The following is a 25,712-nucleotide window of genomic DNA, read 5'->3' as shown; positions in this document are numbered from 1 at the left end:
CTGCACAGTCTCTCTAATACTGTCTCTAAGGCTGAACCCTTTGCAGGAGGATGATCTTGCAGACACTGGACCACTTGTCAGGAGTTTTGTGAATTTAAGTTTACTTCTGAGTAGTTTCTATGCTTGCTATATTCAAAATACTACCTTTTCTTCTCTTTAAATAGTTTATTTATGCCTTTAGGTCATGCATTTTACATTAACACATTCAACAATCAAAAAACTCAGCATTTATAGTGACATGTTCCTACCCTGCCAAGAAGAGAGTGATTTCCAATACATAACCTTTTCCCCAAGCACTGTGCTGACCCATGTGCTGCAGAGCAAAACTAGTAATATTGATAATGCATTAGGTTAATGAGCTAGAAATCTAATTTAATTTCCACTTTTAAAAATAAACCTTAAGCTGCCAGTAACAGCTATATCCAAGTGTTGTCTGTATTTGCCAACAAATCAAAATCACTTGGTGTTCCTTAACATCAGCAAGTAAAAATGTAAGAACTGAAAATGTATTGGCTGTGTTTCTCCTAAATCATGTTTCTCAATGAAGGCATAACTGATTTCTTTAAAATTTTGCCTTTGGAGTGTAAATGTACATCAGGAAAGCAAAGGTTTAAATACAGCATTTTTGAACATTCCTGTTTAAATTCCCATGCCTAGCACAGTTGTAGCAGGGGAAGGTGGTCAGCAGAGGGAGCAGAGCTGTTGTTTTATGATAGAGGAAATTTTTCCAGTCTCTGGAGTTGAAATTACCTACCTCTCACTGACAGTCGCCCATGCTGTAATCCATCAGCTGTGACCAAGCGAACATTTTGGATGTCATCATTGTCTACAATTTGGAAGTGTTGCCATGTGATGGGTCGGGATTGCCCTTCTAGGAGGTTGAGGCCTGCAAGGAGCAGAGAGTTATGTCACTATGAACATCTGATGGTTTTAGAAGTGTTTCAACCAGGAAAAATGCAGCATATTTCATTCTATCTACACATCTATGTGTGAAAGGCATTCCAATGGAGGTTTATATTGGATATTAGGAAAAAATTTCTACACTGAAAGAATAATTTAGCTTTGGAAGAACCTCCCCAGGGCAGTAGTGGAGTCACCATGACTGGAAGTGTTCAAAAAACAAGTAGACATGGCACTTCATTATATAGTTTAGTGGACATGGTGGTATTCAGATGAAGATAATTTTGGAGGTTGTTTTCAACCTTCATACTTCTATAATGCTGATTCTAAAGTTACCCAAAAGTTTGATAATAGTTTCTGATATACTTGATTTTGTTCACTGTTTTTAAGGAATCTTTTTCAGAGAAATAACTAATTCTGATGTTGCAGAATGCAGCTCGTGCAGATAGCTTCATGTGCAAGTTGCACATTGTGCCCTGGGTGGAGGGAAATATCTGGAGCCTCAAGCAAAAAGCCATGAATGGGCATGGACCTTTTGTCTAAAAAAGGGCATGGGGTGTGGCTGGTCACCCAGAGACTGCAGAATCCAATGAGCAACAAGAACAAGTATCACTATTGGAACAAATACACGCAGACTGTGGGGGTAAAAAGTCAGGAATTCCTTTGTTCAGGGTCCCTCTCTGGAGACACCAGTTTGAGCCAATTTTGTTTTGCTGCACCACAGTTAAATTACATAAAGGAAACAGATAGCAGGGATTCTGATATGGGATACCCATATTGAGCCAGTAACAGAAAGCTGTCTGTTAGTGTGTGTGGTGAGTGTAAGAAGCCAAGCAGGACATCCATCAGGTCACTGGAGCCACCTGCTATGAACGACCTCAGTCCCAGCAGTGAAAGTCTTGAGTGGAGCAATTGTGGCTCACAGAGAGAGGCAGGACCTGAAAGTTTCCTTGTCATCTGGTTTCCAGTTACCTGATAATCTAATGATGCACATTTCTGGACATTTGCACCAACACGAGCATCGTACTTGAAATCTCAAAATGTCTGAAAGTGGGTATTTAGATTCTTTAGTGAGTCTGCAGTTAAAAACATAGCTTGATCTTCCTGACAGAGGACAGTGTTGCTTCTTACTTAAACAGTCATTTCAGGTGAGGCTTCTCTGGAAGACATGAGGTACCTTCTTCTCAGCTCCTTTCCTTTTCTGCTATAAGAAAACACTTCCCCTGGTGTTAACTTCTAGACATGTTTGATCTTCTGTGTTTTCTTTTTGATCATTAAGTATCAATGTACTCTAGATGAGAGACTCTGTTCCCTTTCCAGTGCAGGCATTATCAATGTTTGAATTAGACTTAACCCTGTAAAGTTTCCAAGCTTTAAATGACTAGTGGTATATCATGCCCTTTTTCCTAATTGTTTATTTTTGCAAATTTCCACTTTAAACAACACCAACAAGCCTTGGTCTTTCCCACATGCTACCCCACTATTCCTACTCTGTCATATATTTTCCCTTAATATTAATACTTTTTTATGTACAGTTCATTCTTCAAGAAAATGCTGTATAAATAAATCCTGGTTTTCCTGTAACTCCAATATTTTTGTTTATTTTTCATTCTAGTTAAGACATTAAGTTTTCTTCAAGTTGTTACAACATGTTCCCTCCAAAATGGATATAGGGAAAAATAGATTTATGCTCCTTCAGTTTAATGATCCTTAGACTCCAGGTATAAATCTGAATTTTAGAGCTTTGTCAAAGAAGTGTGTCAAAATATTATTAATTCTGAAGCAAAATGAACTTAGCATAAGAGATCTCACCTGTGTTCCACGAAACGCGAGGGGCATTTGTATCCGTTGTTCTGATAGAAAGATGCACAGTGATTGGCAAACTCCTTTCAAAGTAGAAGTCATGCACCTCAAATTCCACCTGTGGTGAAAACAGACAAACTGCTTACTAAAAACTGGAAACCAAATGTACTTCAAAACACATATAATGAATACTCTTCTGAGAGATCTTACAGGCATCTGATAATATGTTAATAAACAAAACACAATTTAGCTTTCAAAAAGAGCCACAAAAGTTCTGCACAAAACTGACTATCTGCCTTCTTTGCTCTTTGCAATGAATTCTGTGAAACTTAGTTTGTAGTGTGTAATTTTCATTTTATTTGGAGTACAGTTAAATCGTCAATTAATATAGAGCTTTTCTTAACTAGTCATAATGAAACGTGGAGATTTCCTGCTCTTTTAAGAGGTGCACGACCAAAATAGATATGATAGAAAATTTATGCACTAATATAGAAAAAATAAATCAACTCTTGAGTTGTCAAACTCCAGAACTGTCAAATTCTTGAACATGCAATCAAACAATGCTGAAAGCACAGCAGAGATGAGGCACCTAAGGAGCAGATGTTTTGGTAGGATGTCTGGTCCTCACATTAAGAAAACAGGGAAAGGACAGCCAAGAAAAAAAAGGTGAGACAAGACATGTCAGCATCAATTGCCAGTTACTGTTGCTCTGCTTTCCAGGCAGCCCTTTCCTCAGCTTACCTTGCTCTCACTCTTTGTTTCTTCAGTTCTATTACTTTAGTACCAATCATTTTGCTTTGATTGGATAATTCCTTAAGTACCTTATCAGACAGTTATTTCATAACTTACTCAAGAAACTGCAGACAGAAGCCTGATCTCATTCATCATTTGTATCATGCTCTGTATGTTAGTGACATGCTTTTACTACTCCCAGCAGGAACTGTTGGGAGTCCCTTTTCTTTATCCCTAAACCACCATTATCCCAGCAGTTAGGCTGTAAGGCCAAATAGCAATCCTGGACTTTAACTGGTCTATCTTTCATGACTTTAAATATGTCACCTCTGCACAGATCACAGAGATCAGCAACATCATGCAGGGATAAAAGCTGTGTGGAAAAGGCAACACTGATCTTTCCAAGGGCTCTTTGATTGATGTACAAGTACTGTTATTTCACTATTCCTCTTACCAAAAAAAATCCAGTTTAGAGGGACTAGAAGGTTTTAGTGCAAAGAAATCTTTATGCAGTAAGCAATAAACATCTATTTTGTGTTAGTTAAGATGATGTGTCGCAGGAGACACAGGAGACTCCCGTACTGCATATAGTTTTAAAATTTTTTTCCCTGAAAAATATCCATTACATATGATTACATTTATTTCCATTTTACTTAAGGAAGTGAAAACAGCAAATGTTCACACCCTCCACTGTTACCTCATAATTCCTCCTCTCTGTGTGGCTGTTATTTGGAGGCTGATAAGCAATGAGCATGTCACTGAGATCCTTCCACGTGAAGGAGCCAACAGTTTTTGTGTGGTCAGAGAGGTGAGTGATAAAACCCTGTGGAGGTGGCTTGGTAATGTTGAATATAAGCAGAGACTTTGGAGTTTCCTTGTCTTCAGCATCAATGGTTGTGGTTGTAATAGGGGTTAAAATAAATTGATCTACTTCCAGGACAAACTTTGCCATTGGGGCAGCTTTGGGTATTTGGTTGGGAATGGCACCTCTAATCTGAACCGGGAGCCACGCATACTCCGTCTACAACAGGAAAAAAATGAGACAACTGAAAATGCAAAGTAAAGTGAAAAAATAAATTTGATTTCTTTTAGAAAATCAGGGTACATGTTAATGCAATAATTATTTTGAAAAGAAAAATTGAAATATTTTAATTAGAAAATGCCTAGAGTAAATATTGAGACATCTTGAATATGACTTTCAGGTTCACTAGTCTTATTTGTGTCCTTAATTTGGGGCTGAAACGACTTACTTAATTTGATGTGAGTTTAATGAATAACTTTATCTGACAGAAACATGCACAAGATACTAATTATTATTAACTGAATATGTTCACAGAGCTCTTAACTTATTAATTACTGTATATGCTGAAGTTAGTGCAGAGCATACTGTATAGAAGTTGTGGAATTATGCCAGAATTAATTTTTCACTCAGGATAAACTACTTATGTCTGACAGTAATCAGCCAGAGGTGTTTTTCTGTAGCCATAATGGTCTAATCATAGAGGCATGGAGATAATGCCTTTCATTAGCTTAGCTGGCAAAGTTCTAAGAACTGGAAAAATTTAAAGGCTCCCCATCTTTCTTCGAATGTGACAAGGAGCAAAAACTTTAATAAAAAAGAAACAACAACAACAACAACAACAAAACACAGGATGACAATCAGACATCATAAACTTGCATAAAAATCTACCTTGTGCAGAGTTTTGCTTCTGCTGTCTGAGAGATCCAACCTCACAGGAATATAGTCAATGTCAGGTGAGGGGGGGTCAAGGTGTTGATACTGAATGCCCATCCTCAGAAATTCTTCACAGCTCATCTTTTTGTTGTTAATAACTCCTAGTCCCAGTGTACAGCTCCCATTTCTGCACTTTTGGCCCAGGCTGTGCTCTGTAATCCAACAGCAACAGTGAAAATTACCAGAGCAGAAACCAACATGGGGAACCTGCCCAGGTAGCTAAAGTAACTCTGAGAGAGACAGTGTGGTTAGAAGTAAGGCTCCTTTCGTGACTTAATTTCTCCTATAGGATTTTGTTTTCAACTGACATCTTCCAACTCCATCCTCCCTTGGTGTCTTTGTTAGGTGCTGCCTCCAGCAACTGCATGTGCTGTTTCTACTGAGTCTTGGCACTCACAAAGCTGTCATATTGGTCCACATGTTTAGGAGCCAGAAGCAGAACCCAGTCAAGGAACTAGTGACCAAGATCTGTGATCTGCATGGTGCCTCACAAAAACTTCATGTCCCTTTCATGCCCACGCTAAGCTCAAGCTGTTCATTAAACTTCACAAGACCCACTGTTACACAGCACATCTGAAACAACCCACTGCTGCAGATTTAATCTGCTGCATCCCTTTGAACGTGCTAATGCAAGCAACAAAAGCATGTCATACTAGTGCCAGGGAAGAAGCTCCATGGCTGATCTCCATGAAACTGCTTTTGCTGCACTTTTCCTGCAATAAGCTGGCCGTGAGCAGGCAGGTGAGTTTCCGAAGAGATTATGGATATGGTGCAATCCAGGTTTATCTTCCTGTCAAAATCAAAGGTGAGGACATTCTTGTCAATCACCCTAGACAGACCGTAGTATTCAGGGACCTCCAAAGCATGGGAGCGCATTTTTATGATGTTACAGTCTGGCTCAAGTAACTGCACATGAAGGGTGAATGTTTCTACATATGTTTCCGTTTCTGTAAACCTGCAAGTGACAAAAGAAAATTAGTTATGCTTCATCCCATCTTATATTGCTTTGTGATTTGGGCATTGTCCTCATCTTCAAAACTGAATTACCTGAACCTCTTTCTCTCTTGTGTGCTCAAGCCTTGAATTGCCATAATCCAGGCCCTGCTGCCCAAATCCCCCTACTTATAAGTAGGGCGTCTGTGTGAAGGAAGAGGTTACTCTTTGTGTATGTATGAGAGTGTCTGTCCCTATCAGCAGGACAGCAGAGGACACACAGTACTCTGAAAGTACTATTGTCACTTTCCACAGCATAATGAAAAATCACTGGTTTTGTGTAATAAGCCAGCAATACATCATACACATTAAATGAGCATACCTGCAATACACAGTGAGAAATGTTTCTGTAAATAGGTGGTCATTTGTTGACAAATGATGTAGCTACTGGATCTAAGTAGTGGCAACATGTACAGAAGAACATGCTCTAACTGTAAAAAATAGACTGCTTGCTCTTCCTAAGGTCAGCTGGGTTCCTGGTCACAATGAAGTGTGATCTGCTGCTGCTGCTTACCTGTACACCCGAAGCATGACCATGTCTTCATCTAAAATTGGACATCCATTGTGGGTATATTTGACTTCATTAGGAAGGAAGTGACAGTCAAAAACCTATGAAGGAGAAAGAATAGACTGCCACCACACTGCCAAAGATGTTAACTTCATCTGTTCCACTTCTCTCTGAGTGCCTAGAATACATCAGACTGAGAAAATTTTTAATGTGCAGTTCATTTCTATGAATAGGTATTCACCTGTACTGTAATCTCCCAGTGAGAGTCAGAGCATCCACTTAAACATGGGGATTCCAGCACTGCACAATCAGAAAGGCAAACGTCCTATGTGATTGTTTCAGGCTGCCAAGTCCCTTCACAGTACAACAAATAGTTTGGCCTCACCTTCTTTACCACTGCAGCCTGTGGAGTTAAGGGTGTAGAAATATCCAGCAGTGCATATACGTTCAATGGTGCTGTAAAACCAGCATTTTCAACATTATAATTTGAGATCTATTGACTTTTAAAGTTGTTCATGACAATAGCTTGATTATACAGTAAATCATGCTTTATGTCCACTACAACTGTACCACGAAAGCACAACCCAGTGAAATTTCTCTGTTAGAAACCCTGCTAACTCAGAGATGTTCCTAGTTTTTGTGATACCTACTTTGTACCAGTAGCTCTTTTCCAGATCAGATATCATCTCTGTGCCATACAAACATCCAGCCTCAAACTCAGAGTAATCCACAGCACAAAAGCAAGCAGATATCTGTATTTCCCTACCAGCTAATTCAAAATAGACTAATTCTTACAACATACAGGCACAATCTGTGAGTCTGTCTGGCCACAGTTTAACCATCTAAGGCAGACACGTATTTCAGGCAGATTGATTTATTTAATGGTAGGTTGACTTGTGAAAGCAAGGCAATGAGGAAACATGCCTGACACAGAAAACAGATTGCTTTGACACACCCATTCTTTGGAAAATGGATTTGGATTCCGGGGCACACAATTTTCATGTTCTCAAATAATGCAGTTTGCAAGACTGGAAATTTATAATTCCTATGAAGTATTGTTTCTTTACTGAAACACCAGCTGAAAGCTCCTTAACACTGACAAAACTATGTTTGTGTTATCCTTGTGATAACAGCGAATCCCTGTGCAGTACGTGGAGGATGGAAGATGCTCATGTTTCACATCTACAGAGAGAAGGTATATTCTAACCAGCAAGAAACCAAAATCACTGTGTTTTCTAAGCATTTCACTATGAATCTAATAGTTTTCAATGCATTTTTTCAAGGCACAAATGGTTATGTATTCACAAATGGTTACATGGACTTCCACGGTTCAAAGTGAAATCTGTTCAACATTCACTAACAGATCTAATGAGGCCATAACTAATAGCAATTAGTGCATGTATATGGCTGACTGACTAATCACTTTTATCTTTTTTTGTTGTTTGTTTTTAAAAAGAAGATGTAATTTCTTAATGACAGTGATTTTTTAAAATATGAAAAAAGAATCATGAAAATGAAGTGCCTTGCATGAATTGTCTTCATTTCCACTTCAATTTCCATTTCAACCACTTCAGATGATGGTGAAATGGCTGAGGGACTTTAGTAAGGTTCTAAATTGTTGACTGAAAGTAAAACTCGTAGAGAAAATCTTTGGATGCTCTGACTTTCAGTGTAAAATTTATGTAATAATTTAATTCTAAATTAAATGTTAATGCATAGTTAACTGAAGCACCTAATGATCACGTTGTGTATTTACGCTAAAGGATTAAAGAATTATTGAACTTTGTTTCTTTCTAGCCATTACACAGAATAGAACTTACATTCTTCTATAATGGAAGAATAGATTTCCTCAGCCTTTATTATTAGTGAAAGGGTCTACTTCCACTGAAGTTAATCTCAGATGCTCAAGCAATGTGATAATTTTTCTACATTCCTAGCAATTTTAAAATGTATTGCCTGCTTTTAATTTTCTTTAAGAAGTGCATTGTACAAAGTCTTTTTTTTTTAAGTTATAAATTAGTTGATTTCCAGACATATATACATGGATTAACCTTTTAGAATAAACTGTGGTATTATGGGAAGTATGCTTGGTTTTATTTGGACTTCTTAGAAAAGAAGAACAAGAACAATTTGTGGAAAACAAGATTACTCTCATGTGATGAAAGTTTTGACTATGTTGTGGCTGTTCTGTTGTGTATTGTTTTCAAATGCTACAGAAATATGTGCTCTGCTTTTTTTTCAAACAAAAACAACAGTTATGTCTTTTTCTTACTTAATGTCCTTTCTTTCTTAGTATAAACTAACAACATAAAGGAACGTGATATTTAAGTAATCAATTGGATAGTCTTATGTGATATTCTATAAAAATGGAAAATATTAAGTAGTTATGTGGTATGCTATCTTAAAGAAAAAAATGAGTATATTATATACAAAACCCACTCAAAATGTAGTTTCAGAAGCTTTATGCTGTACACTGAAAGTAAAATTCTTCACTGACATAAATCAGTGTAGAGCCCCCAGAGTCAATAGGATTTTGGTGACATAAGAGTGTTTTGGGGTACAAGGCTAAAGGTTTTACAGAAGTCCAGATAAAAGACATCCAAGTCCTTCCCTTGCCCACTGATGCAATCACTCCATCAAGGCCAATGGGTTGGTCAGGCAGGTCCTGCCCTTGGTGAAGCCCTGCTGTCTCAAATCATCTCCCTATCCTCCCTGTGCCTTAGCACAGCTTCCAGGAGGATCTGTTCAATGATTTTCCCAGGCACAGAGCAAAGGCTGACAGGTCAATAATTCCCAGGAATGATCTACCCTTTTTAAGGATGGGTACAGTATATTCCTTTTTCCAGCCTGGAAATTTCACCTGACTGCCACCATGACTTTTCAAATATTGTGAAATGTGGCTTTGCAACTACATCAACTAATTCCCTAAGGACTCTGGGATGCATCTCACTGGGTCCAATCATATCAAAGAATTAATGTCCTTATTTTTAAGACATTGTTAGTTCTGCATCTTAACTGGTAACAAGGGATTGGAAAATTTAGAACCTTTCCACAAAAGTTTGTTACTACTGACTGACAGTCAGTTTATATGTGTATTGAGACACAATCTGCTTAGCAAAAAGAAACATCTGGTTTATGTTTCCTGATATGTTTTTCTTTGTATGAACAGACAACTCTAATTGTCTATAAATTCACTGGGTAAGACAAAGGAAATCTAAATATTTTCCTAATTACTGTTGAGCTTTGGTTTTTTCCACTTGAGCTGCTTTTCAATTACAATTTATAATTAAATTGTCATACATTCCTAGAACATTACTCACTTTAATGGCAGTAAATCAGATCATACCAGAGACATTTTCTGGTTGCAGAATTGCAGAATGTAGAAAGATCATGAGTGGCACAAGATCTAGATTCTGGCACCTTTCTAGGGCCACCTTCCCAGCAGAGCTGTTCTCTCACAGGAGTGCCTGCAGCTTCCACACTCAACTGCCTGGGTACATATTCAGGGCCATAAAAGAACAGGTGCTAACAGAAGTGAGGCTGGGAGAGAGGAAGTCGTTTGGAAAATAAGGTGCAGCAAATGCACGTCTCCTGAGATCTCTTTAAAAAGGCCTCTAGCTATGTGCTTAAAACATGTTGGATTACACAGGACAAAGAGGCTTTTTCAAAATACCTGGGTCCTACTCTACATAGAGGCTGAGGCAGAAATTGAAAGCAAATTTACTCCTCAACCAGAAAGATTGCGTAGAGAAGAGGTTTGCCATAGGTTTCACATGTAAGTTCCTCTTTGCCTCCTCTCCTTTAGATTGGATATTATGGAAAATCTCTTTACTGAAAGGTCAGTCAGGCATTAAAACGGTGCCCCAAGGAAGTGGTGGAATCACCATACTTGGAAACATTCAAAAATTGTATATAGGTAGGTCCTAGGGACATAGTTTAATAGTGCACCTGGCAGTACTGGATTTATGATTCGATTCAATATTCTTTGAGGTCTTTACAGCCTTAGTAATTCTATGTTTGTATGAGTCAAGGACCAACCTATACTGGGGAAGTAGAGGTGAGATACTATGGTCAGTGTCCCTGCCTTGGCAGAAAACAAGTCCTGGGTAGTTTCAGCAGATGCACTACTCTACTTGAGGCCAGCCTCTAGAGAAGTTCACACATTGTCCTGTCCATCACCTCCTGATTTCCCTGGTATGCCTCTGCTCCTTAGGAGTGCTGATTCAGCTGAAGTACCTGTCAGTGGTTTGCAAAAATAATCCTGATGACCAAGACAGAAGTTTTGAAAAATCTATTGAGACTGGTGCTCCTTCACCTATCTTCACAGAAGACACCAAAAATCCTGGAAAGGAGGTTAAAAACTATATTCATATACAAACACACAAAAGTGTATTCTGTGGCACAAACCAGAACTTTTCAAAACTCTAAAACCTGTTTGGTTATGAATCATTAAACCCATTTATTTTCTGTCTATAACATTACATCTTCATGACAACTACTTTCAACTCCTTCCTGCTACAACTCAGGTGGGGCAATTTGTAAAGCAGATGAGTAGCAGAATGGTAATATGTGAAATATACTTCATTATTCTTACAAGCTTGACATTTGAACAGAAAACAGGGGAGTTTTAATGTATTTGCCATCTGCTAACAATTTGGCCGTTGCAGAGCAGAACAAACAATGTTGCACACAAAATGCTTATTGTATGTGACTATTCTTTTCTTAATTGTTTCTTAAGTAGTGGCTCTGTGACTAAAATTCAAAATGCTGTAGTGGGTTATACATTACTCAGGGGGTACTGGTTACCCTCATGGGAGAAAAATAAGCAGCTGAGAGAACGGAGGATATCTCCTAACTGGAAGTTTTGAAATACCCATTTTTCATTTGTGGAAGGAGACTCTGGCCAGATTCACTTCTGTGCACTCACGCTACTGAGCTCAGCTTTTGGATTTCAGGGTTGCAGTACTCTGTCAGCTGTCTACTTAAGCAAAGGGCTGAATCTCACACACCATTCAGTTTCATGCCTTTTAGTCACTACCCAATAGAACAACAAAAATCAATAAAGCAGCTCTTTTTAGTTTCTCCCAGACCTGCACACACTAACACTCAAAGCAGCACAACTGAGCCCAAATACCTGTGGAGTAAGTTTCCCAACCCTCTGCGTTATTGGCTCGTTAATCACAACTTCTACTTTGCAGGCATCCTTCTCTCTGGGGATGGAAAACTTGAGGTCTTCTTCTGACAGGAAGACAGACTGTCCCTTCATCACTTTCAACCCAAGGTTCACACTAATAAAGGAAGAGCACACGACTCTTAACATGACAGGCAGCAGTAGAAAGAACCAGCTTTTCTCAAAGGGCTTCATATTATAAGAGGATGCCAGCCTTTTTCACCAGTGAAAAAATTTCTTAACAAAAGGAGTCTTCTTCCTCCACCAGCAGACTTTCACCTTATAATGAAGGCATTATTAGTTACAGATAAAAATGTATTATGTTTTCAATTAATAGGCTCTCCTTGACTGAAATTTGGGCGGTTATCGGGCAGATATTTTCAAAATATCCTTAGGTTTTTGTAAAATCCATTGGTCAAGACTGACAAAATCAGATCCTTTCAAGGTTCATTAATCCTGAAAAAAAAATAAGAGAAAGAAAATTGCTGTAAGGAATCCAGCAACTACAGGGACAAAAAAAAAAAAAAAAAACCAACAAACACATTCAAAACACTTCCACCATTTCAGGCAATTGCAGTTCATTTCAAGCAGCAGAATGACTTCACCTTTGAATACCATTCAGTGCACACATGCTCAGAAAATAGCAGACAACCCCAAAATCTGAGAAAAATTCAAGGGAAATAAAGAAGAAAAGATAATAGGGAAAATAAATTATACAAGTTTCTCATGCTCCTAGTTACAGTTAATGGTCATCTTTCATGTTTATAACCTCATAAGAAAAGAAATTTTTTCTGACATTAAGCAAGCACTATTGAAATCCTTTCAAAAGCCTAATTTCTACAATCCTCCAAAGTAACTGAAGCTACAGCCCAAAGAATATGAAGTTATTTCTTTTTATCTTCTTTTTTTTCTCTTCAGTCAGAGTCAGGATTAAAAGCACAAGAGATGGAATTTCATTTTCGGACTCAGTTGTTTATTAATCCTTATCTATACTACAATGATTCTACAGCACTTCCAGCTAACAAGCTAAAAATGAAGAAATGGCAATGTATTTCACTCATTACAAGGTCTTTTAAGGCTAAACAGTCCCATTAAAACCTAACATTATTACATTATTTTTACTTTTGACCTAATGACCATACACCCGTGACCTGCAGTGCAGCATTTTCTATCCAATTAAAAAATACTACCCAAACCTAAGAAGAAGAAGAAGGAAGGAAAATCCAACGTCTTAAAACCTCCATCTTGTCCTATATCTATTCTTATATTCTAAAACCCCAAATTCCAAACCCTTCACCATGTGATATTACACACTTTTATTCAAACTACACACCAGTGATTCCAGCTCTGTTATTCAAATTTGGAAGCCTTCTCCAAGTCCTCAAGTCAAAAGCAGTGCTCCTCTGGGGATCAGGGTCTGACAGCACAGAAAGTACAAAACTCCTAAGCTTCAAAGTTCCAACATGAAGTGATATTGATTTAACTAAATTTGAGAAGATCATAAGAATTCCAAGACAGTAAAGTATCAACACTCCTTTAGTTTTTGTAAAATTTTAATGCCCTGACTACTTATTTGCCACAACCTTATGACCAACAATGAACTTTCCTGAAAGTGAATTTAAAAAAGAAATCCTTTTATGTCTTCATTTTCTTTGTTGTCGATAACAGGTAAGTTTTCACTCCACTGTTTCTGGCAGAATGACCTTCTGAGCAGCCTGTAAATGAACACACATATCCACCCAGTCTAAATTTCACTGAAAAACAACTGGCAGTTCAGAAATTCTGTAAAATTACTCACTTCCTAAAGTTAAACAACACAGATCCACTCACTTCATCACAACAACAATCATCAAGACTGAAGACATTGAGACTCACATACATGTAAATTTAGATGTATGTTGACTGTGTAGTCTGGAATGCAAATTTTAACTCTAGTTTTCTAGGTATTTAACTTAAAGTCTTTCAATTTTGGTTTAAAACACTGAAGCCATACCAGTCTGAAGAAAATCTGAGAGAAAATGTAGAACTCTAGCCAGTGGAAAAGGAATTAAATCCAAGGTAGAAAATTCAGATAAGAAAATATTTAGAAATTTTAGATTCAGACTAGGACCTGGCAAAGTGCTAAGAGGTAGTTAATGACTCTGACACATAATTTTTTAGTCATAGTCATTGTTAATGACTGACACAGTAGTGTATATCTCATGACAATGCCACCACCTCTCTGCTCCATAATAGCAGGCTGAGGCATAGATTTATGGTGCAAAATAGCTTTATTCAGAGGCATTTTCTGACATGGCACCTTGTCAGAAATTATAAAATTAAAGCCTGGATAGTTTTGACTTTCTCCACTCCGACGTGGATAGCTGTCATAAAACGATGTTAAAGTTGAGAGATAGCTTCATCACCAGCTTGAAAATGGCACTCATGCAGAGATGTCTGCATCTTGACTCTGTTACCGACCAGATTCATTTGTTTCTGGTGCCTGCCCCATAAATCCCAGCACAGAGTACAGCTGTAAACCTCGGGTGCAGGCAGTGCTTTCTATGTTGCCCTGCATCAAAAACAGAACAAAAAGTGTACAAGAGGAATCAAGAGCATTTTGATCAATCTCATGGTGGATGTACTCAGCTACATATTTGGTCCTGTTGTCACCAAGTATTACAGTGTATTACTTCATCTTGCAGACACAGCTCCTGTATCACTATGTTTGCTCCATGTGTTCCAGCCACTGGCCTCTACTAGGATGCTGTAGGACTGAGGTGGCCAAGTGAAGATCTTGGGAAGTATAACCGCACTTTCTCAATTACTTATGCAATCATAGCAAGACGAAATGGCAAGAGATCCTTTCAGCACATAATGACAATAAAGATGAGAAAGTTTTGGGGCGGGTGCCAAGGTATTAACATCCTCCGTGTCTGTGAAGAAGGTCATTGTTTCAGTAAAGTCCTATGTGTGCTACATGGTACTTATACTGATTGACAGTGTTCTGCACTTCAGCAGATATACAACTGCTGGTGATGCTACTGTTGCATTTTGTGGCTGCTTTGGACTTCCTTACAATCTCCTTACTTCTCTGCCCTTAATATGACAGCTCTACTCTTCGGATTCACCTCTACTATTCCTTGCCATGTCACCTGTGTATCCAGAGTGGACATACAACTAAGGGACAGTTTAATTCCAAATGCACTGTAATATTTCAGATATACTTAGTGGCCTAATGAAATAATGGTATTCACAAACAACACAGAAGGAGAATCAGTATTGTGAAATTAAGCTGTTTTCTCATCAGCTTTCTAAGGGTCTGTCTTTATGCCAAAACAACAGAAACAACTGAACAACTCCAGGTGCACTGTGTGAGTACAAGCTCACAGAAAGCTACCAGCTTTGGTCCCAGAAGTAAACATCATGTCAGTTCAGTGATATATATACTTGTTATCCCTCTATGGGGCTGGAGCACGGGATTTACAAGGAGAGGCTGACACAGCTGGATTTGCTCAGAGAGGCCTTACTGCTCAGTTTTAAGCTTCTAACAGAAGAGTGCCTGGAGCACAAGGAAGAGACATACAAACCCACTAAAATAGCAATGTTTATTTAATAAATAACTAATCAAGGCCAGACGCAACTTTTAAGCCAGGTTTGCCATAAAACTGACTTTTCTCGGGGAAGGAGGTGGGTGCAGTTACCTGCAGAGGTCCTCTTCACCCTAAATCATGTGCTGACTCTAAGCTGAAAAGTCAAAGCCATCTCACTGCTAGGATCTAAATTAATTACCTGGTGTATTTTTGCAAAACACAGTGCATTTTGTCACCTGTCCAGTAATTCCCCTGAGATCCAATATAAACCCATACCAGTATAAAAAAATGTGGCAACAAGCAAAGAGACATCATTTCCCATAATTAGAGGCAGATTGGCCAAGCTGGCTCTGGCATTTGGAGGCCTGGAAGGTAAGTCCTGAAGAGGTGCCCAAGGCATTGAACAAGGGACACTTGGAAAGGGGAACTCGAAGGAGTTACTCCTCTGCTGGCAACTCCTGCCTGCTCAGCAGATAAGCCTGGAGGAATGCAGATGGAGAAGGGGCCTCTGAAGAGGCAGTGAATGCAGCTCTGTAGAGTTGATAGAGGGACATACTAAACTGAGGACAATGTAGAAGAGGGTTTCTTTTAAAAATTTTCTCCAAGTGCAAGAACTGGTTTTCCCTCAGGGCTGCTGGTGCACATGTGAGAAATGATGCAATGGTTAATTAAAAACATAACAACTAGTGAGTCTGATTCTGAGCAGAGCTACATTGATGTAAGTACAAGATTAATCCAAATTATTTAGATAGTTATCTACCAACACAAAACAACTGAAAGGAAAATTTCAAACAGGACCAATAAGTCTCAGCTTTAATACCTCAAACTTGGCTAAAACACCTGTAATCACAAGTGACCTTGACCCAAGTCTCTATGACATCCAAAGCCTTCATTGGGATTTGGATGAGACTTCAAGAGTTTCTCTGTGTGTGACAAAATCCCTGGTTACCTGGGATATTTCCCTGAACAGATGGATCAAAATTGCCCTATTCTTTTGCAAAGCCAGAAGGGGATAATGGAGAATGATTTTTGTGGGTTGGAAGTTGGATTGATTTGTTTTAAAGAATACCAGAAAATATTTGCAAGAAATAGAAAGAACGTATACATTTTTTTGAGAAAGGGTTTAAAGAAAACAAGAAAGAGCTTTCCATAATTTCTAGGAAATTAATCTAGGAAAGAGGAATATTATTACAGTAATTAAAATCTAGCCCAGGGCAATGAGAGGATCATGAGCTATTAAATTACGGGACTGTCACTTCAGAATGTGCACTTAACACATGCAACCCTTGGACTGTTTGCCACTTAATGGTTTTGTTCCATGCACTACAAACAAGGATTACAGGTCACCAAGAAGCTAAATATTTGGCAAGATATTTGCTGAGTTAAGGAACGGCAGATAACACCCTGTAAGTAGTTACACCTTGGAGACATGTCAACAGCAGAGATGCATTTTGCCTAAGGCAAAGTGCAATCCTGAGTTAGCTGAGATTACAACTAGTAGAACTCTCTAACCAGAAAATATGTAACTTGCAAAATCCTCTTTTAATAACCATTTGTAGAAACAGTGTATAATTATCTGCAGAATTTGTTGGAATGTCTCAGCAAAACACAATTGAAAGCAACTTATTTCTAAAAGGTGATGGTTCCAGATAAATAGATAGAAATCAGCAGGAAACGTAAAACCTTTATAAGCATACATGTATTAAGGAACACATGTAAACTTTTATGCATACATATGACTAATAAACCTCTGCCTAGTTTAGATTAACTGAATCAGCTGTCTGAATTAACATGAAAATGTAAAAATGCTGACAGATCACTACTGCAAAATAACTGTACAATTTTAAAACATGCATTTAAAAAACTCAAATACATGAAATATATCCTTTTTAGTGACTTACTAGTATCAAAAGTTTTTAGCATTTATTTCAGTGCTTTTTGTCACATTTTTTCTAGTATGTCTCCTTAATAAGACAATTCTAAGCAAAGAAATCTTATTTAGTTCTTCCAAGCTTTTAAACCCTCAAAGTTTTATTAAATCTGTTGGAAAAAAAGGCCAGCATATTTGAGAAATCTGTATCAACTTGAATATTAGGATAAAATTGCTTGGAATCCAAACTTTCAATGTAGCTTCTACTAAACCACTGCCATAACCCAGTGCCTCCTTTTCTCGAAGTTAGAACTGAGCTTTCATCCCTCTCGAGCTCAAAAATTACTGTCTGGCTGCTCTGCTGCAGCATTCAGCAACAAGCTAAACTCTGCAAGCTGTTTAAGCACTATTACAACCACAAACACAACAGCATTCAGTGTGTGCAACAAACTTGAATAAGATACTTACAGGTAGCGGTGTTTCTGCTGGAGGCTGAACATGAGATCATACTAGAAAAAGAGGAAAAATGTATGTCACTGACCCAGTAATTTCTGTTTTAAAAGGCTGGCTGAAAAAGAAATCCAATGAGTGAGCGACAGAGAGAAAGCAGAGGGGGGGAGGGGAGGGAGATAGATGAAATTCCAGTCTTTCTGGTCAGCTTGGCTGTAGTTTTCTCTGTACTGAAAATCCACAATAAACACTCCTTGCTTGCAAGACTGCTCCTGACTGCAGAGTTACAAATTAGAAATATTTTCAGTCTCTGTATGATAAAAGCACTCAGACATGCCTTGTAGTGTTTACACTCAGCAATGCTTCTCTGCTAGCTAGCCCCAGATCTTCTTTTCACCTTCTGCTAGTTAAGTCTTTTGAGACTAAAAATTAAGCTGCTGTTATTAAGGTTTGCTCTTTTTTTTTTGCCCCACTTTTGCTAGTTTATTTCCTTTGAAACACACACCACCACGGTAGTATTCAAATTTTAATTTTCTTTTTTTCCCTGTTTTTTCAAAACAGCAAGAAAGACAAAGAGCAGAGGCAAAATCCTACCAATTATTAAATATCTCATAGGATTCAATGTATCTCTTCAGCCTTCTATCATGAGATTCACATCAGATTTAAATGGCTGATGAGATTCTAAATAAAATTTGCCATTATACAGTGGCTCATGGATGCACCCTGAGGGGTAAACCTGACAGCTCTAATTTTCAGAGCACAGGAACTGTGTTGCAAAGTCCCAATACAGGGACAGACTGTTCACCTCAGCGCAGAGACCGAAAGAGTTTTTCTAATACATGGGACAAAAAACCCACCCAGCCACAGGGCATTGTGACAAGAGGACAGAATGGGGAAGACCTACTGTCTTCCAGGTTGCTTGTGTAAACAGGAGTCAAATCCAGCACAACTGCAGGGCTGTAGCACTGTCTCTCCTTGTCCTCTTTGAGTAAGCAAGCTGACTTTGACCCTCATATGGAAACAAAACCAAATAACAAAACAAAAATATAAAAATGAAAAAACTGAAGTCAATAGGAAGAAAGAAAAGAACTAGCAGATGTTCCTGTGGCATGACTTATGTACAGATGAAGAAAACAGATGACTGTTAAGAATTAAAATTAATTCAAAGCTACACAATGTGTAATATGATACAATCTGGCCTATACTTTCCTAAGGGGAAAAAAAAAAAAAACATGCAAAAAGAAACATTATGAGGTACATTATTCATAGTGTGGTATACTGTCCTGGATTTCAGACCACACTTTTATCAGGTTTCAGAAAAACTTGCAATAAATATTTATCTCCTCTGAGTTGTGTAGAAGGTTGTGGGTTAGCCTGTGTGTCTCTGATTTTGCTTGCTTAAAGGTAGCTTCTAATTCACTGTGATGAACGGCCTGTCTGTATTGTACAGCGGTCTGATTAGAAGCATCAGAATAACTGTCTTTACAGCCTGATTAAAATAGAGGCAGCTTATTTTAAAGTCTATGACACATTCATCAATAATATCATTGCAGAAGCTGTATTCAAACCAGTTTTATTACTGCATCAATGAACTTAGCCTCTCATTTCTTATTGTACTCCTTAACTACAATTAATTTTTGCAATCTATCAAGGTTGCTTTATCTAAAGGATACAGCAAAATTACCCAAGCTTTTCTTGATGAATGCCAGAACACTGAAGAGAAGACAAGATTTTTGTACGACACTCAGTTTTTCCATTTCAATGTTTGCCCACACAGGAAAGAGAGTAGTTCTATTTCTCATAGATGAAACATAAGCACAGAATATATTTTTTATCAATTATTAGTAAAATCATGCAGTCCAGACTGTTGGTATGAAGGCTATAAGTTAAAAAATTTCTGCAAGCTTTTGTTAACAAGATACAGTCGAAATCATCCCCTTTCTTTACAGGCTTTTATTTGAAAAATTTAAAAAAATACTATACTTGAGGCACAAAGCAGGCAATAAACACACACACACACACACACACACACCCCTCACACACAGCCCCATCTCTTTCATTCTGACTTGCAATGATAAGCAATGGCCTAAACCCACATTGTCTGATATCTGCACATTCAGTCAACACTCCTGTAAGAAGGACGAGGTTCTCAAAGGAAAAACAAAGACTTGTCCCTGTCCTAATCTGGAGGCCGTACAAGAGGAGAATCTGCTGCATTGTGAGGTAAAAAAGATACAATTATTTTCCAGGTATTTACTACATGACATACATTTTATTGTCTGAGCAACAATACCTGGTACCAATAATCCACTCTTCATACAGCTTTTAAAGAAAATGTTCTAATTCATCAATGTCTTACATGGACCACAGCTGTCAGAAGATCAAATGAACTAAGTCATTGCCAGCTGCTTCATTGCTAAATACATGCGGAGAATCTATAATGGTAAAGTTCTTGACCAAAAACGAATTATTCAAAATTTTGACTGCAGGAGGAGCATTAGACATAGAGAATGGTATTATGGAAAATACAACAAGGCAGCCCAAAAATATTTGGTTTGTGTCAAGCAGATCAAAAGATCAGAATGTTGCCTGAATGTTTGAGACAAATGTCAGTGGCATTTCCAGTAAAATGGGTAGCTTCTTTGAGAAATCCATATTTAGTTCTATTATCACTAATTTTAATGACTTTGATATTTGCCTAGAAGATTTTGTATCTTGGGCTAGACTCTCAGATGTTGCAGAGGACAGTGAAGGAACATCTTCAAAGATTTTGGCATCTTGGCAACCCCTGCAGTGCTTTGCCTGAATGCATCTAGAGCACGTCATCACTAGCAAGGTTTCTTCAAATTATACATCTGTAGGGTTTAGCATACATGCTGTAAACCATGAAAACACCTCTTCATGGCCATGGTGCTCTTTCCAGAGAAGTGAGAGGGACTAGGCATAGCTGGATACAAAGCAGCAGTCTCCCCTCCACACCCTCCAGGGCAGCCATGGCCACTGTGACCAGAGAGGCTTGTCCCTCACTGGACCAGGATAGTAGACACATGACAATTTAGTAGGAAGAGAAACTCAGCTCCCACCGTTTTGCAGGACACTTTCTGCAGCATTAAAAGATATGTTTTTGTGTGTAAGCTTCATCACAGAATTTAAATTGTAGAAATTAAGAGTATTTGTATTTGTCCTCCCAGCACCAGTAAAGGTATTGATTCTTTGTCTGCGAAGTTGCTGCCATACCCTTCTCATCTTACCTGTAAAAAGATAAAGGTTAGGCTTTTCAAATCTTCAGGTAACATGGTATGAAATGGGTGGCAGCAGCTAAGATGACCATCAGCATTTCTAGCATTTGAGGGTGGCTAGGTCTGGTCTGTCACGCAGGCATCACATACGAGGTCAGGATAAACCCTTTCCTACCTCTTCCTAGTCACAGAGATCCTAGACAGGTTGAGCACCACAAAAATCATCCATTTGGCACCACTGGAGGGCAACACTTAATGAAGATCTTGGAGGAATGGCAATGTCCTTGTGGTGGAGGAAATAATTACATTTCCACTTGCAAAGAGCTGGCCTGTTCTTTAATGTAGATAACAAGGGACAGAAAAAGCAATTTTTCACTATCAAGAAGCACAGGAGAGAAAGGGTAAACACCATGTGTTTAAAATATAGGCTAAAAAAAGGCTAAAAATAATCCCAAAAAGGAAGGATTGTCTCATGCTGGTAGTCTGCCCACTTCTTGTAACAGTGCTCACAACTGGGCTTCAAAATGCATGTTCAAAATGCCCAGGTTTTTCCTCTCTTTCTTTAAAGTCTGTTTTTCTATGTCCAATCTTTTCACCAAAACCCACAGACCATGTGTCCTCATTAATGCAAAGGGGGAATTATTCACATAATTAAACTACTATCCAATTTACTTCAAACTGAATACTTTTAGGAATATTACCTTGTTGCCATTAAAGTAATTTGCACTCAGGAAAGGTTCCTTAGTTGTTATAATTGAGATCAATCAAAGTGAATTTAATGAGACTCTGGAGATTTTTATCCCAAGTCTTTGAAAATGGAGCCTTTTGTGTGGCAGGGTCTTTATTTTGGCTTTAGACCACATATGGATTTATACTACAGCTGGTACAAATGTATTTTCATCTCAGTTAATGTTTCTAAAGTTTTATCGACTTTCCTTATTTTGCTCACTCTGCCACTGATTATGAAAGATTTGCAAAAAGAGTCTTCCAAACAATGTCACAGATTTTATCTTTGTATTCTACAGAAGGGTGTAAGTTCTGCAAAGGCAGAATACTTCTCAGAAGCATAATATGGTAAGTCTAACACATAGCAGATACTGCTCCTGACCTTAAGGAGTAGTTCCAGAAAACCCATACTTTTTAGAACACTGAAATCATCCTATGCTTATCCTTGCACATTCTACACAAAGCATGCAGATTGAAAACCAGGAACGCTGATGCTCATAAGGAACCTCCCTTGCCTCTGAAGTCTACATTTTTACCGACAGCAGTGCTTTAGTTGTGACGACATATTCCTGAAACCATTGCAATCCCTAACTGTTCAGAAGGTATGCAGAAGTCTTTAAGCATGGAATAGCACTTTAATTTGCTATAATCCTCTGAAAAGATTACTTCTGAAGAAGTTTTGCATCTTGGCATTCAGCTAAGGTATTATTAAGATGAGAGGTTAATTAAAGAAAATTGAAGGAGCCTTCTGAGATATAAGACAGAAAGAAACCTGCTGGGAACAGTTTAGAGAATTCTAGGAAGATGTGTTATTTTAATTCTAACAGCACCAGATCTGATTCTTGCTAGTAATAAATGAAACATAGCAACTGGAGAAAATGAAGATTTCTCCAGAGTACCCCCACTGTACATTTGGGTATTCCTGTCATTTTTCTACTTTAATATCCAAGCCCAGCTGCGGCACAAGCAGTACTCACTGTTATCTGGGCAGATGCAGATCTAAGGAAGGTAGAACAGAATGGGCAACAGAAGAGGTTTGAGACATAAAACCAAAAGGATAGGAAGAGGAGGGCAGGACAAAGACTGGCTTGGAAAGGAGAGCCTGAAGCCCAGTCACCAGCTACAGCCAACAGGTTCATCTCTCATAGCCCAAGGCACGCCTTTGCTTCAACATTCTCACTGAACAGCACATTAGTGTTAAGACATGATCTGTTGAGACCGAAAAAATGCTTCCCCAGCCTGACACAGGTCTGTATCTTTATGTTTACAAACAGATACAACTCAGCAAGAATTTTATAAGAAATTATGCAAGTAATGCAATTAAGTTTGGTCATTGGAAGCAAGGAATCATATTTTCTTTTTCTTTTCAAGAACCATGCTTAGGATTACAGTAGATAATGCAAAGAGAAAGAAAAAATTCTTAAGCAAGAACCTCTAAATATCTGAGAAAGAATCTTGAATAAGTGCTTTGAGTTGTGTTAACTTCATGAGCTTCCATACCTGAAAAGGGCAATGGGAAAAGACACATCAGAAAACACCTGGACATGCTATGAAGAACACAGATTTTCTAAGAATTCAGCACCTAGTCACTGTATTTGGTAGATTCTTCTTTAAAAAAAAAAATAAAAAGGCAATTCTTCCTTCTCTCCATCTTTCTTTATTTTAACTATTTTTTGCAGTCTTTCTTTTCTAAGTCTTCAAATGACCAGATGTAGCCCCATTTCAATTCCACCTGGAAGTGCCTAGTTTTTATTCACACTGTTTCTTACTTGAACCATCCTCCTTGCACTGGCCAGGGGATGAGCCCAGCAAAAAAAAATTTAAAAAGTAAATACATTTCATTTAAAACCTCTTTCCAGCTGAGGTTCTTTACAGAGTAACAGTGAATGATAACGTGACGTGTCTTTTCTCTTGGCAGTTTGTCCAAACAGAATTTTAAATTAGACAGCCTAGGTCTGAGTGAAAAAGCACAAAGTCTCTTTAGGAGTGTAGGGTGTTGGCCAGAAAAACAGATGCTTGCAGAAAGAGCTGGGATATCGTGGAAGAACAGAAATCTGAATGAGGGACAAAGAATGTTGCACCGTCTTCTGACTTTCGCAAGCCAAAGGTACCCAAGGTTAGATCCAAACTGTGAGAGCACTAAATCACATCAGATGAACCAACTGGAGTATTTCCAGGCCACCAACAAACCTCATGGAATCATAAAATGACAGTGCTCTGGTTTAGAAAGGACCTTAAAGATCATGTATCCTAACCCCCCAGACATGGACAGAAGTGTCTTTTACAAGATCAGGTTGTTCAAAGTCTCATTAAACCTCATTTCATAGGATGGATTGGGGCACATCTCAAGTGTTGTTAGACTGAATTATGCAATGACTTTTCTAGTGCAAACAGAAGAGAAAGCCAAAGAGAGCCTAGGCAATGATTAGAGACCTTTTCAGCCTTAACAGCATTACAGTGTACACGGCTGTAACTAGGAAAATAAGGGATGTGTGCAGCTAAATTTGGGTTGTGTGTCTCAGTAGCTCATAGCTTTGGAAAGTGGCATTTTCCAGGCTGAATTCAATGTCACATTGAATGATCTGAAAAAAATAATCGACCTTAAGTCCAAGAATGCTAAGTTCTTTGGAGACATGTATGACTGCAAGCCCAAAGGAAGGTGTGGGACACCACCAGGCTGAGAAAATGCTGCCTGGCTGGTGCAGAGGGAGTTCACACCTGCTGCTGTGTACCCACGTCAACATGGACCTTTGTCCTGGAGGATATAGCAGCACCGAGTTAAGGCACTACACAACATGCAGGAGAGCCTCAGGGTCATCTGTTTGACCCCAGCTCCAGTAGATTATCTTTGTCCAGAGCTCACTGGCCCTGGAGCAGGATCAGCTGGGGAGATGGGCTCAGAGCTCATCAGCAACTTCAGCACAAGAACTGAGATAGCAACCGGGCTGTTTTCAGCCACCAGCCAAAACAGCTGAGGACTTAGAAATGTAAAGTGACAGAATTAGTCTTATATTCAAAGCAGATAACTCTAGTCGAATCTAAAAAACCAGGGGTTTGACCTGACTCCAATTTAACCACTATCAAAAAGTAGTATTGTGAGTATATACAGAGCTTTTCAGTGGGTGAATCTTGGTTCATTTTCCAGTGAGACGGAACTTCTGAACTGATTTTTTTATAGCTTTTGAGGAGAGAGAATGCTTTCCTCTGCAGATTAAGAACTGACACAACATACTTCCTAGCAGTTTAGCCCATCACTACCTGCAGCAACGTTATTGAATATTTAAGGAGACTTCAAAACCTGAAAAAAATTTTTTTTAAAATATGCCTTGGTTAAAAAAAAAAAAAAAAAAAAGGTCTTAATTGTCTGGAAACAGACAATTTTAAATTGTCAACAGACAAATTTGCATCATAGGGTCACCATCATAAAGTGTACCAAACTCCTCTTTGCTAATGTTCAAAGTTTGAACCAGGACAAACCAGCGGCACTTACAGAACTATTCAGTCTCACAGTAAATAGCTTTATTAAAACAAGCCAATGCAGACGTCAACAAAACCCCTAATAAGAACATAGCCAAAAACGTTGCTTGATCCTTTTAAATCATACATTCGGGTCACATTTGTAATCACACAGAAGGGAATTATACAGGATCAAAGACCTCTTACCTGTGGTGACAGATAGGATCTTCACTGATGATCTTTACAATACAATGAATTTCACTACGTTGAGGCTATTGTATTCTGCTAATTGCTCTTTCATCCTGAGAAAATGTAGAAAGAATGGTTTTGAAAAGACTTATTGATATAAAAGAGTTTGAAAGCATAATACAAGAGAAGTTTGCCCTATTTTTAAAATAAACATACAAACAACCTCCTGTCTCTTTTCCCATGCATGCAACATGAGAAATTTGAGCCTTACTGCTATGCTGAGGAGACAGGAAGTAAGTTCACAAGTGAGAGGATTCCTCAGTAGAAGCCACTTGCATAGCCATAGAGTTTACAGGAAAAGCAATGCAA

At 38.4% G+C, this 25,712-nt stretch overlaps 1 protein-coding gene across 1 annotated transcript in view; it reads right to left on the bottom strand.

The window, feature by feature from the left end:
- FREM1 (FRAS1 related extracellular matrix 1) overlaps positions 1 to 17,866 on the bottom strand; it is a 65,648-nt gene extending 47,782 nt beyond the window's left edge. The window contains exons 1-8 of the mRNA XM_088157015.1: positions 17,752 to 17,866; positions 11,806 to 12,297; positions 6,678 to 6,772; positions 5,824 to 6,125; positions 5,126 to 5,322; positions 4,133 to 4,456; positions 2,713 to 2,821; positions 755 to 886 (exon numbers count right to left, since the gene is read on the bottom strand). Of these exons, the coding sequence (XP_088013141.1) occupies positions 755 to 886; positions 2,713 to 2,821; positions 4,133 to 4,456; positions 5,126 to 5,322; positions 5,824 to 6,125; positions 6,678 to 6,772; positions 11,806 to 12,036 (1,390 nt within the window). The 5' untranslated portion in view covers positions 12,037 to 12,297; positions 17,752 to 17,866. The remainder of the gene's footprint in view (positions 1 to 754; positions 887 to 2,712; positions 2,822 to 4,132; positions 4,457 to 5,125; positions 5,323 to 5,823; positions 6,126 to 6,677; positions 6,773 to 11,805; positions 12,298 to 17,751) is intronic.
- Positions 17,867 to 25,712: the final 7,846 nt, after the last annotated feature.

The sequence above is a fragment of the Sturnus vulgaris genome, chromosome Z, assembly GCF_052056855.1.
Source record: "Sturnus vulgaris isolate bStuVul1 chromosome Z, bStuVul1.hap1, whole genome shotgun sequence".
Taxonomy (NCBI): Eukaryota; Metazoa; Chordata; class Aves; order Passeriformes; family Sturnidae; genus Sturnus; species Sturnus vulgaris.
The sequence above is the reverse complement of the archived record's forward strand: the minus strand, read 5'-3'. Positions and strand labels throughout refer to the sequence as shown.